The sequence below is a fragment of the Entelurus aequoreus genome, linkage group LG08 (assembly GCF_033978785.1).
Source record: "Entelurus aequoreus isolate RoL-2023_Sb linkage group LG08, RoL_Eaeq_v1.1, whole genome shotgun sequence".
Classification (NCBI taxonomy): domain Eukaryota; kingdom Metazoa; phylum Chordata; class Actinopteri; order Syngnathiformes; family Syngnathidae; genus Entelurus; species Entelurus aequoreus.
Window position 1 is genome coordinate 75599753 of NC_084738.1, and position 12780 is coordinate 75612532.

At 35.0% G+C, this 12780-nt stretch overlaps 2 protein-coding genes across 5 annotated transcripts in view; both read right to left on the reverse strand.

The window, feature by feature from the left end:
* Positions 1-1599, reverse strand: part of kif19 (kinesin family member 19) — a 59787-nt gene extending 58188 nt beyond the window's left edge. Inside the window, exon 1 of the mRNA XM_062055206.1 lies at positions 1078-1599. Within this exon, the coding sequence (XP_061911190.1) occupies positions 1078-1116 (39 nt within the window). The 5' untranslated portion in view covers positions 1117-1599. The remainder of the gene's footprint in view (positions 1-1077) is intronic.
* Positions 1600-3589: 1990 nt separating this feature from the next.
* Positions 3590-12780, reverse strand: part of LOC133656305 (protein tweety homolog 2-like) — a 115489-nt gene continuing 106298 nt past the window's right edge. For 2 of the 4 annotated variants that reach the window (XM_062057325.1, XM_062057324.1), the window contains exons 12-15: positions 11701-11892; positions 11543-11621; positions 9168-9194; positions 3590-4408 (exon numbers count right to left, since the gene is read on the reverse strand). In XM_062057325.1, the coding sequence (XP_061913309.1) occupies positions 4328-4408; positions 9168-9194; positions 11543-11621; positions 11701-11892 (379 nt within the window). In that variant the 3' untranslated portion in view covers positions 3590-4327. The remainder of the gene's footprint in view (positions 4409-9167; positions 9195-11542; positions 11622-11700; positions 11893-12780) is intronic. The other 2 variants (XM_062057327.1, XM_062057326.1) reach the window with 1 other exon arrangement.

Below are 12780 nucleotides of genomic sequence, written 5' to 3' on the forward strand. Positions count from 1 at the left end.
GCGCAGTCGGGTGTTCCAACAGGACAATGACCCCAAACACACGTCAAAAGTGGTAAAGGAATGGCTAAATCAGGCTAGAATGAAGGTTTTAGGAATGGCTAAATCAGGCTAGAATGAAGGTTTTAGAATGACCTTCCCTAAAGTCCTGACTTAAACGTGTGGACAATGCTGAAGAAACAAGTCCATGTCAGAAAACCGACACATTTAGCTGAACTGCACCAATTTTGTCAAGCGGAGTGGTCAAAAAATTCAACGAGAAGCTTGTGGATGGCTACCAAAAGCGCCTTATATGTAAATGAAAACAAATTAAAAAGATAAATAAATTAAATGAAAATAAACATTTTAATAAAAAATAAAAAAATAAAATAAAAAAATTACATCCAAAAAATAATACAATAGAAAAATAAAATAAAATAAATTTAAAAAAAATTAAAAAAGAATGAATGAAAAAAATGAAAATGAAAAAAATTAATAATAATAATACATTAGATTAAACCAAAAAATATAAATTAAAAATAAAATTACTAAAAATAAATGCAAAACTAAATAAAAAAAAGAAGACATTTAAAAAAATTTTTATACAAATTTAAATTACAATTAAAAAAAGAATACATGAGATTAAACCAAAAAATTCTAATTAAAAATAATATTACTAAAATAAAATAAAAGCAAAACTAAATTAAAAAATAATAAATAAAACAATTACAATGAAACAATTACATTAAATAAAAAAATAATTAGATGAAAAAAAACATGACAATAAAATAAAATACAAAACAATACATCAGATTAAACCAAAAATGTGTTACAAGTGTATGTAAACTTTTGACCAGGATTGTATATGTTGTATTTATGAGTGTATATGTCATTTAATACAGTATACATTTTTTTAAAGCCAGTAGCAGTTATTCGATTTATGAAAGCAAAGGGGGAAAAAAAAGATTTAAGTCAAAAACATCATAAAAGCCTATTTGAGTTCTTGCATGTTTTGGTGTCTTTAAAGAATATAAATATCATGAAAGTAGTAATATTTTAAGCGTACAATGTATTAAAGTATTGTTTGTGGATTGTACTTACAGTTAGTTGTTGCTCTTTAGATTCTCCAGTGTCCTTCATGCTCTCTTCAGCCCCCGGTTGAAGTGCATCACGATTCAGGGTCCGGTCCGTACCGCACCGTACTTTATCTGAACCGGCATGTCACCTCCCGGAGCCCCCCAGCCCAATTCTCCGTCACACTTCTCTATATTAAAAAAAATTAAAAAAATCTATTCCTTTCTTCCGTGCCAGAGCGGCTCCTCTGCAGAGACTCGGCCGGCCGAGGAGCGTCAACGGTCGGCCACGAGAGGCGCGTTTTCCCGGTGCGTGACCCCCCTCCGGTGCAGGTAAGATGAGGCGCACACCTGCAGGTCCAGCCCTCGCTCACTCTGGCTTGCCTTTTGCCCTAAGGGCGGGGGCGTGCACGTGCATGTGAGTGCGTCGCTGTGGACGCGCAAGTCGCCCCTGGAGACTCGGACTCGGTAAACAATCGTGACGTGTTTTTGCCCCCCCCCCCCCCCCACTCCACGGCAAAATATTAGACACGCCCCTCGCAGTGTGGCGATGCGATTCCCCACCAAAAAAATTGATAAAAAAAGATAAAATTACACATAAAAAATAAATAATGCATCAAACTCACAATTGGTGTACCTCAGAAACTTTATTTGGAGGGACAAAACAGGAATTTCTTCCTTTTTTTTTTTTTTTATATGAACGCATTCTCAGTGGCTCTTGCAGCTTTGTTGACACCTGCTGGCAAAAGTAGGTACTACAACATCACAGTTTCAGCCCTTTTTTATGTTTTTTTTTTTACAGCATATTACTGTAAGTTGAAAAAAACCCACCAGTGTTTTTTTGGGGTGTTTTTTTTTTTTTACAGTAAAATTCTGTCGACAGAGCTGTCCGGTTATTTTTTTTTACTGTTAAATCCTCGGTTGATGATTTTAAGGTAGCACATTTTATTATGGTAAAAAACTGGCAGCCGAGTTGCCAAAATACAATTAAACAGCGTTACTGTATGTAATATGTTGCACAAAATAATATATAAATAAAAACAAAAACACCCCAAAAAATTTCTGTAAAAATATGTCATTAAAAAAAAAAAAAAAACACCAAATATTTTACAGCAAGTTTTTTTTGTGTAAAAAACAAAACGATTTTTTTTACTCTTTACATAAAAAAAAGTAAAATATAAAAAATTCATAGGCAAATTCATGAATTATTTACTGTTACAAGCGGCCCTCTAATGGCAGGTAAACTGCGGTATTGTATGTAATATGATGAAAAAATAAAAATAAAATATATATATATATATATATTTTACAGTAAGTTTTTTTTCTGTTAAAATATGTAGCAAAAAATAATTAAAATAATTTAAAAAACACCAAATATTTTACTGTAATTTTTTCTTCTGTAAAAATATGTTGTATAAAATAATAAATACATTTAAAAAAAAAAAACCAAATATTTTGCAGTAAGTTTTTTTCTGTAAAAATATTTTGTAAAAAATAATTTAAAAACCAAAAAAAAACACCAAATATTTTACAGTAAGTTTTTTTTTCTGTAAAAAAAACACACATTTTTTTTTAGTCTTTACATTAAAAAAAAAAGTAAAATATGTAAATTCATAGGCAAATTCATTAATTATTTACTGTTACAAGCGGCCCTCTAATGGCAGGTAAACTGCGGTACTGTATGTAATATGATGAAAAAAATAAATATATATACATATATATATATATTTTACAGTAAGTTTTTTTTTCTGATAAAATATGTTGCAAAAAATAATTTAAAAAATTTTAAAAACACCAAATATTTACTGTAATTTTTTTTTCTGTAAAAATTTGTTGTAAAAAATAATAAATAAATAAAAAAACGCCAAATATTTTACAGTAAGTTTTTTTTTCTGTAAAAATATGTTGTAAAAAAAAACAAAACAAAAAAAATCCACCAAATATTTTACAGTAAGTTTTTTTTCTATAAAAAAAACACATTTTTTTTAGTCTTTACGTAAAAAAAAAAAAAGTAAAATATGTAAATTTATAGGCAAATTCATTAATTATTTACTGTTACAAGCGGCCCTCTAATGGCAGGTAAACTGCGGTACTGTATGTAATATGATGAAAAAAATTAATATATATATATATTTTACAGTAAGTTTTTTTTTCCGTTAAAATATGTTGCAAAAAATAATAAAATAATAAAAAAACACCAAATATTTTACTGTAATTTTTTTTCTATAAAAATATGTTGTAATAAATAATAAATACATTTAAAAAAACACTAAATATTTTACAGTAAGTTTTTTTCCTGTAAAAATAAGTTGTAAAAAATAAAAAAAATTAAAAAAAAAACACCAAATATTTTACAGTTAGGTTTTTTCTGTAACATTTTTTTTAGTCTTTACGTTAAAAAAAAAAAAGTAAAATATTTAAACTCATAGGCAAATTCATTAATTATTTACTGTTACAAGCGGCCCTCTAATGGCAGCCATGTGAAGACAAGTTTGACGTCCCTGATCATGTAATAAAAGAATAACAAGATAATACTCAAAATTAATTTATTCCACTCACAAGTGGACCCAAAAGGTCGCACACAGAATGAAGCACCCCGCTCGGTGCCTGTACACACGGTGACATGCTCAAACAGACAAAAACTGCATTTATTATTATTCTAACTATAACGTTGTTACCTGAATCTCAGCAGCACAGCTTCTCAGTTAGAATTAGTCCATATGCAAAGAAAATGACAATTGGAGGCATGGGAAAAAATGACAATAAAGCCACAAAAAAGAAGGAAAATATATTCAAAAATGGCACATTGTTGTCGGACACAATTCAAAGAAACATATATATAAAAAAATAGGACTTGAGTAGTTACTGTACAAATTATTTATGCCGGTTAAGTCTCAGTGGACTTTTGAAAAATACAAATAAATTACAGCACAGTGTCACTGGAAATAAACTGTTCATGCTCACACAAGCAGTCAAAAAACGGACAGAATGTTCACAAAGTGCAAAAAAAATATAATTTTTTTTGCTTTTTCTTCGCTTTTGAATAATAATCACTTTTTTTTTTGTTCCAACCCTCTGGGCTCCTGTGGATGAAACACTAGAGGGGATACGTGGCTTCCAGGACATAAACCTGCCTTACCTTACCTGACTTTTCAACCCCCCCCGGTGGTCATGTGATCATCAATGTGCATCCAATCACGAGCTGTGTCGTGTTTGCTCGACAACATCCCTGAAGAAAACAAAAAAAACACCAAAAAAAAAACACACAAAAAGAAAGTCTATGCTTGAAAGTCGTTCCCGAAGTGCCGACTTTGCTCCTCGGTCATGGACAGGTAGGTGGCCCTCATGCTGGGGGAGTACTGCCAGGAGAACATGGCACAGGTGAGATGTCATCACAGGAATAAAGTTAAATTAGGATTTTGAAGTTAATTAAACTAGAAAAGTACACACATACATGTTGACACTTCATCTTATAAGCAGGGGCGTCCCGATCCAGTATCCGATATCAGCAACAACAAAAAACACGCTGATAAAGGTCGTAAAACTAGTCAACATCTAACCGTCCTCCAATCAGCACACACGGTTGGTCTTTTCTTCTATCTTAGTCAAGTCATTGACTTTATTCTAGGAGCTAGCTGCTACACAACAGCTAAGCACACAATAGCACACAAGCTAGACGTACGTAATAATAACGGAACAATATTGCTGTCCAGAACAGCACATTTGTCAATATAAACAAGTATCAAATGTTTATAGTTGCATTTAAAAAAAGTACCCAGTAACAAACGTGTCCGCACCATTCAATTTACATCGCCCAAAACTTCCGCTTCAACTTAAAGACAGCATAAGTCCATTTCCAGACGGTTAATAACGAATAGGTTAGTGTCGTCTCACTTGATATAACATTCCACACTACAAAATACCCATGCTGATATCATACCGGATCGACGTCGGTATCAGTTCATGCTTAAGTATCAGAAGGGAAAGTATCGGCACACCGCTATTTATAAACACATGTACAGTAGGTCAATTAGGATTTTCAAGTTAATTCAACTATAAAATTAGGCAAATACAGGTTGACACTTCATCTTATAAGCAGGGGCGTCCCGATCCAGTATCCGATATCAGCAACAACAAAAACCACGCTGATAAAGGTCGTAAAACTAGTCAACATCTAACCGTCCTCCAATTAGCACACAAGGTTGGTCCTTTCTTCTATCTTAGTCAAGTCATTTACAAAAGGTAAACATAGGAGCTAGCTGCTACACAACAGCTAAGCACACGATAGCACACAAGCTAGACGTACGTAATAATAACGGAACAATATTGCCGTCCAGAACAGCACATTTGTCAATATAAACGAGTGTCAAATGATTATAGTTGCATTTTAGAAAAGTACCCAGTAACAAACGGGTCCGCACCATTCAATTTACGTCGCCCAAAAACTTCCGCTTCAACTTAAAGACAGCATAAGTCCATTCCAGACGCTTAATAATGAATAGTTTAGTGTCGTCTCACTTGATATAACATTCCACACTACAAAATACCCAAGCTGATATCATACCGGATCGACGTCGGTATCAATTCATGCTTAAGTATCAGAAGGGAAAATATCGGCACACCGCTATTTATAAACACATGTACAGTAGGTCAATTAGGATTTTCAAGTTAATTCAACTGTAAAATTAGGCAAATACATGTTGACACTTCATCTTATAAGCAGGGGCGTCCCGATCCAGTATCCGATATCAGCAACAACAAAAACACGCTGATAAAGGTCGTAAAACTAGTCAACATCTAACCGTCCTCCAATTAGCACACAAGGTTGGTCTTTTCTTCTATCTTAGTCAAGTCATTTACAAAAGGTAAACATAGGAGCTAGCTGCTACACAACAGCTAAGCACACAATAGCACACAAGCTAGACGTACGTAATAATAACGGAACAATATTGCCGTCCAGAACAGCACATTTGTCAATATAAACGAGTATCAAATGTTTATAGTTGCATTTTAAAAAAAGTACCCAGTAACAAACGTGTCCGCACCATTCAATTTACATCGCCCAAAAACTTCCGCTTCAACTTAAAGACAGCATAAGTCCATTCCAGACGGTCAATAATGAATAGATTAGTGTCGTATCACTTGATATAACATTCCACACTACAAAATACACATGCTGATATCATACCGGATCGACGTCGGTATCAGTTCATGCTTAAGTATCAGAAGGGAAAGTATCGGCACACCGCTATTTATAAACACATGTACAGTAGGTCAATTAGGATTTTTCAAGTTAATTCAACTATAAAATCAGGCAAATACATGTTGACACTTCATCTTATAAGCAGGGGCGTCCCGATCCAGTATCCGATATCAGCAACAACAAAAAACACGCTGATAAAGGTCGTAAAACTAGTCAACATCTAACCGTCCTCCAATTAGCACACAAGGTTGGTCTTTTCTTCTATCTTAGCCAAGTCATTTACAAAAGGTAAACATAGGAGCTAGCTGCTACACAACAGCCAAGCACACAATAGCACACAAGCTAGACATACGTTATAATAACGGAACAATATTGCCGTCCAGAACAGCACATTTGTCAATATAAACGAGTGTCAAATGATTATAGTTGCATTTTAGAAAAGTACCCAGTAACAAACGTGTCCGCACCATTCAATTTACGCCGCCCAAAACTTCCGCTTCAGCTTAAAGACAGCATAAGTCCATTTCAGATGGTCAATAATGAATATATTAGTGTCGTATCACTTAATATAACATTCCACACTACAAAATACACATGCTGATATCATACCGGATCGACGTCGGTATCAGTTCATGCTTAAGTATCAGAAGGGAAAGTATCGGCACACCCCTATTTATAAACACATGTACAGTAGGTCAATTAGGATTTTCAAGTTAATTCAACTATAAAGTTAGGCAAATACATGTTGACACTCCATCTTATAAGCAGGGGCGTCCCGATCCAGTATCCGATATCAGCAACAAAAAAAACACGCTGATAAAGGTCGTAAAACTAGTCAACATCTAACCGTCCTCCAATTAGCACACAAGGTTGGTCTTTTCTTCTATCTTAGTCAAGTCATTTACAAAAGGTAAACATAGGAGCTAGCTGCTACACAACAGCTAAGCACACAATAGCACACAAGCTAGACGTACGTAATAATAACGGAACAATATTGCCGTCCAGAACAGCACATTTGTCAATATAAACGAGTATCAAATGTTTATAGTTGCATTTAAAAAAAAGTACCCAGTAACAAACGTGTCCGCACCATTCAATTTACGTCGCCAAAAACTTCCGCTTCAACCTTAAAGACAGTATTAGTCCATTCCACGCGGTTAATAATGAATAGTTTAGTGTCGTATCACTTGATATAACATTCCACACTACAAAATACCCATGCTGATATCATACCGGATCGACTTCGGTATCAGTTCATGCTTAAGTATCAGAAGGGGAAGTATCGGCACACCGCTATTTATAAACACATGTACAGTAGGTCAATTAGGATTTTCAAGTTAATTCAACTATAAAATTAGGCAAATACATGTTGACACTTCATCTTATAAGCAGGGGCGTCCCGATCCAGTATCCGATATCAGCAACAACAAAAAACACGCTGATAAAGGTCGTAAAACTAGTCAACATCTAACCGTCCTCCAATTAGCACACAAGGTTGGTCTTTTCTTCTATCTTAGTCAAGTCATTTACAAAAGGTAAACATAGGAGCTAGCTGCTACACAACAGCTAAGCACACAATAGCACACAAGCTAGACGTACGTAATAATAACGGAACAATATTGCCGTCCAGAACAGCACATTTGTCAATATAAACGAGTGTCAAATGATTATAGTTGCATTTTAGAAAAGTACCCAGTAACAAACGTGTCCGCAGCATTCAATTTACGTCGCCCAAAAATTTCCGCTTCAACTTAAAGACAGCATACGTCCATTCCAGACGGTTAATAATGACTAGGTTAGTGTTGTATCACTTGATATAACATTCCACACTACAAAATACACATGCTGATATCATACCGGATCGACGTCGGTATCAGTTCATGCTTAAGTATCAGAAGGGAAAGTATCGGCAGACCGCTATTTATAAACACATGTACAGTAGGTCAATTAGGATTTTTCAAGTTTATTCAACTATAAAATCAGGCAAATACATGTTGACACTTCATCTTATAAGCAGGGGCGTCCCGATCCAGTATCCGATATCAGCAACAAAAAAAACACGCTGATAAAGGTCGTAAAACTAGTCAACATCTAACCGTCCTCCAATTAGCACACAAGGTTGGTCTTTTCTTCTATCTTAGTCAAGTCATTTACAAAAGGTAAACATAGGAGCTAGCTGCTACACAACAGCTAAGCACACAATAGCACTCAAGCTAGACGTACGTAATAATAACGGAACAATATTGCCGTCCAGAACAGCACGTTTGTCAATATAAACAAGTATCAAATGTTTATAGTTGCATTTAAGAAAGTACCCAGTAACAAACGTGTTCGCACCATTCAATTTACGTCGCCAAAAACTTCCGCTTCAACCTTAAAGACAGTATAAGTCCATTCCACACGGTTAATAATGAATAGTTTAGTGTCGTATCACTTAATATAACATTCCACACTACAAAGTACACATGCTGATATCATACCGGATCGACGTCGGTATCAGTTCATGCTTAAAAAATCTGAAGTATCGGCACACCCCTGTTTATATGTACAGTAGGTAAGGTTGTATTTTTGCCTCGTTCCTGTGAGAATCCTGTGTGCGACTGAAGCGTTAACGAGTGGGACCATCCAGGACTCAAAACAACCACCAGGTGGCATCCATGAGCAGGTAATACTGTATCATCTCTTTCCGTTCCAGACTTATTAGGTGGTTCTTCACTGAGGGACGAGGCAAAAACTGAACCGGACCCCACTGCGTGTTCATCTGATAACAACAGGCACAGAATCTACTGCTAACAACCACAAACCACAGCGCCCTCTGGTGGCCATGCAGAAAAAAAAGCAAGGTGTTAGAGGAAAAGCGAGGGATGGGAAGAGTGTTTAGTACAAAAAAAAAAAACAAGGACAAAAAGACTTACTCTGCCTCTATACTGCTGAGAGTATATCTCCAAAAGTTGATTGAAATGAAAGCCGAGAGATAGAAATGACAAACAGACGAGCAAAAGAAGACAAAAATAAATAAATGAGAAGGAAATAAAAGTTAGGCAAAAAAAGCAACAAGCATGGATTTGTACAGTTTTAGTCACGGCGGGAAGAAATGAATTAAACATTGTCCAAATGAAACATGTGGCTATTTCTGTCCCCTCAACCACGAGCGTGTGGCGTGTGGCGCTCTGCTCGCTTTGTTGGCTCAAATACAACATCAACAAAAAAGCGGCGAGGGCTTCGCTAAACGTCGTTCACGCCATCATGAAATATTCACAGCGTTACTTCTCCTCGGGTTGCTCCACCGCCACGCGGACTAAGTCGCTCTTTAAAAGGTCGCTGAACAAAGTCATTTATTGGCGGGTTTGGAAATATTACATAGCAGTGTCCGGACCGCTCGCCTAGGTGGCGCTCTAGTAAAAATTTGTATCTTTTTAGACATTTTAAACACATTTTTCATTCATTTTATATGGAAAAAATAATACAAGAAATAAAAAATAATAATACAAAAATAAATTTTTTAATTTTTAGACATTTTTGAATGCCGACTCTCCTTGTCCGTTTCCTGCCGTGTGGGGCGGCGGCCGAAGAAAGAGCATAAACACAATAGTTTGTTGTAGATAAAAAAGAAAGTAAATAAAGGTAAAACAATATAAATGGATGTAAAACCAGGGGGAAAAAAAAGTAAAAGAAGGTAAAAGGAAGGTAAACAGAAAGTAAAAGGAGGTAAAAAAGTAGGTAGAAAGAAAAAGAAGGTGAATAGAAAGTAAAAGAAGTTAAATATTAGTTGAATAGACAGTAAACGAAGTTAAATAGAAAGTAAAAGAAGGTACATGGAAGGTAAACAGAAAGTAAAATAAGATTTAAAAAAAGTTAATACAAAGTAAAAGAAGGTAAATAGAAAGTAAAAGACGATTAAAAACAAGTAAATAAAAAGTAAAAGAAATTAAATAAAAAGTAAAAGAAAGTAAATAAAAAGTAAAGGAAGATTAAAAAAGTAAATAGAAAGTAAAAGAAGGTCAATTGAAAGTAAAATAAGGTCAATAGTGTGGGGCAGCGGCCGAAGAAAGAGCATAAACACAATAGATTGTTGTATGGGGCCATGAGGAAGTAAATACAAAATAAAGTAAATAAAGGTAAAACAAAATAAACAGAAGGTAAAATAATATAAATGGATGTAAAACAAGGGAAAACAAAGAGTAAATAGAAGTTAATTAAAAAGTAAAAGAAGGTGAAAGGAAGGTAAACAGAAAGTAAAGGAAGGTAAAAAAAAAATAGAAAGAAAAAGAAGGTGAATAGAAAGTAAAATAAGTTAAATATTAGTTGAATAGAAAGTGAAAGAAGGTAAATAGAAAGTAAACGAAGCTAAATGGAAGGTAAACAGAAAGTACAATAAGATAAAAAAAGTAAATAAAAAGTAAAAGAAGGTAAATAGAAAGTAAAAGAAAATTTAAAAAGTAAGTAAAAAGTAAAAGAAGGTGGATAGAAAGTAAAAGAAGATTAAAAAAGTAAATAGAAAGTAAAATAAAGTCAATTGAAAGTAAAATAAGGTAAATAGTGTGGGGCGGCGGCCAAAGAAAGAGCATAAACACAATAGATTGTTGTATGGGGTCATGAGGAAATAAACGGAATGTAAAACAATATAACAAGGGAAAAAAGAGTAAATAGAAGTTCAATAAAAAGTAAAAGAAGGTAAAAGGAAGGTAAATAGAAAGTAAAGGGAGGTAAAAAAAAAGTAAGTAGAAAGAAAAAGAAGGTAAACAGAAAGTAGAAAGATTAAAAAAAGTAAATAAAAAGTAAAAGAAGGTCAACAGAAAGTAAAAGAAGATTAAAAAAAGTAAATAAAAAGTAAAAGAAAGCAAATAAAAAGTAAAAGAAGATTAAAAAAGTAAAAAGAAAGTAAAATAAGGTAAATTGAAAGTAAAATAAGGTAAATAGTGTGGGGCGGCGGCCGAAGAAAGAGCATAAACGCAATAGATTGTTGTATGGGGCCATGAGGGCGCTTTGTAATCTGCCTAGCAACAAGCGACGACTTGACGGAGGGGAAAACAATGACATAAAGGTATTCTGCTTTGTTAGGTTTCTTTCATTTCAGGTCCCAAATATGCAAATTAGTCATCCAGTCTCCTCCCCGGTGGACATGATCCCGCCCCCTGGCTTAATGAGCCCGCCCCCGAGGTATACCGCACTTGTCAGAAGGCAGGCTTTGCGACACGTCTTAAAATAAAGCCTGACCACTGTTTCTTTATGTTTAATTTGTGTCAAAGGTTGGGGAGGTGGGGGGGGGGGGGGGGGGGGTCACACCTACCGAGGGCGGAGGCGAGCCTCGTCCAATCAGAGGCACGTTCTCGTAGCGAGGGTTGCCCCCGAACAGAGCGGTCTGGTTCCTGAGGAAGACCAAAGAACACAAGGAGAGGGTCACACAGGTCCGCCCCCTTTCCCGTGCCCCCGTCAGTGTCTCCTCACATGTAGTCTCCCATGGGGGGGTTGGAGAGGGGCGGGGGCGGCGGCTGGAGGCTGTTCTGGCTGCCCATGCTGCTGCTGTAGCTGCAGAAGCTGTGCATGTTGGCCTGGGTCCGGGTCTGGTTCTGAGAGTTCATTCGGTTCCGGCGGGGGTTGAAGGGGTCCTCGTCGTCCATGTCGTTGTAGTCCTGCTCCCTGAGGGCGCACATTTTTGTCAGCGTCTCCCTGGGCTCCAGTCCTCATGGTCTGGCCCCCTCTGGTTCTCTAACTGGAGACCCTTCTAACGGCCCCAAACTCTAATATGTTTGAAAGTGAAACTAAAAGATTCTACCGTATGGTAAAATACAGTAGAAGGTAAATAGAACGTAATAACAAAGTTTGATAGAAGGAAGGTAAAACAAAGTTCAATAGAAGGTAAAAGTTGATAAAACAATGTAAAAATAAGGTAAAACAAGGTAACTGGAAGGAAAATTGAAGGTGAAATAAGGTAAAAAAATTGGTAACTAGAAGGTGAAAGGAAGGTAAAACAAGGTAAAAAAAAATTAAAGGTAAAATCAGGTCAAAATAAGTTAAAAAGAAGGTAAAACAATGCAAGAATAGGGTAAAAACAAGGTAAAGAGATGGTAAAGGGAAGGTAAAACAAGGTAAAAAAAAGTAAATAGAAGGTAAAATCAAGTCAAAATAAGTTAAAAAGAAGGTAAACAATGCAAGAATAGGGTAAAAACAGCGTAAATAGAAGATAAAACATAGTCAATAGAAGGTCAATTAAAAGTAAAACAAATTAAAAAGAAGGAAAATAGAAAGTAGATGAAGATAACATGTAGAAGGTAAGAATATAGTATAATAAAGGTAAAAGAGTAAAACAAAGTAAAAGAAGGTAAATAGAAGGTAAATTAAAAGTAAAACAAATGAAAAAGAAGGAAAATAGAAGGTAAATGAAGAAAACATGGAGAAGGTAAGAATATATTATAATAAATGTTTTAAAAAAAGAAAAACAAAGAAGAAGATAAATAGAAGATAAAAGAAGGTAAAAAATAAAGTAAATATGAAGTAAACAGAAAGTAAATTGTGGTAAATTGAATG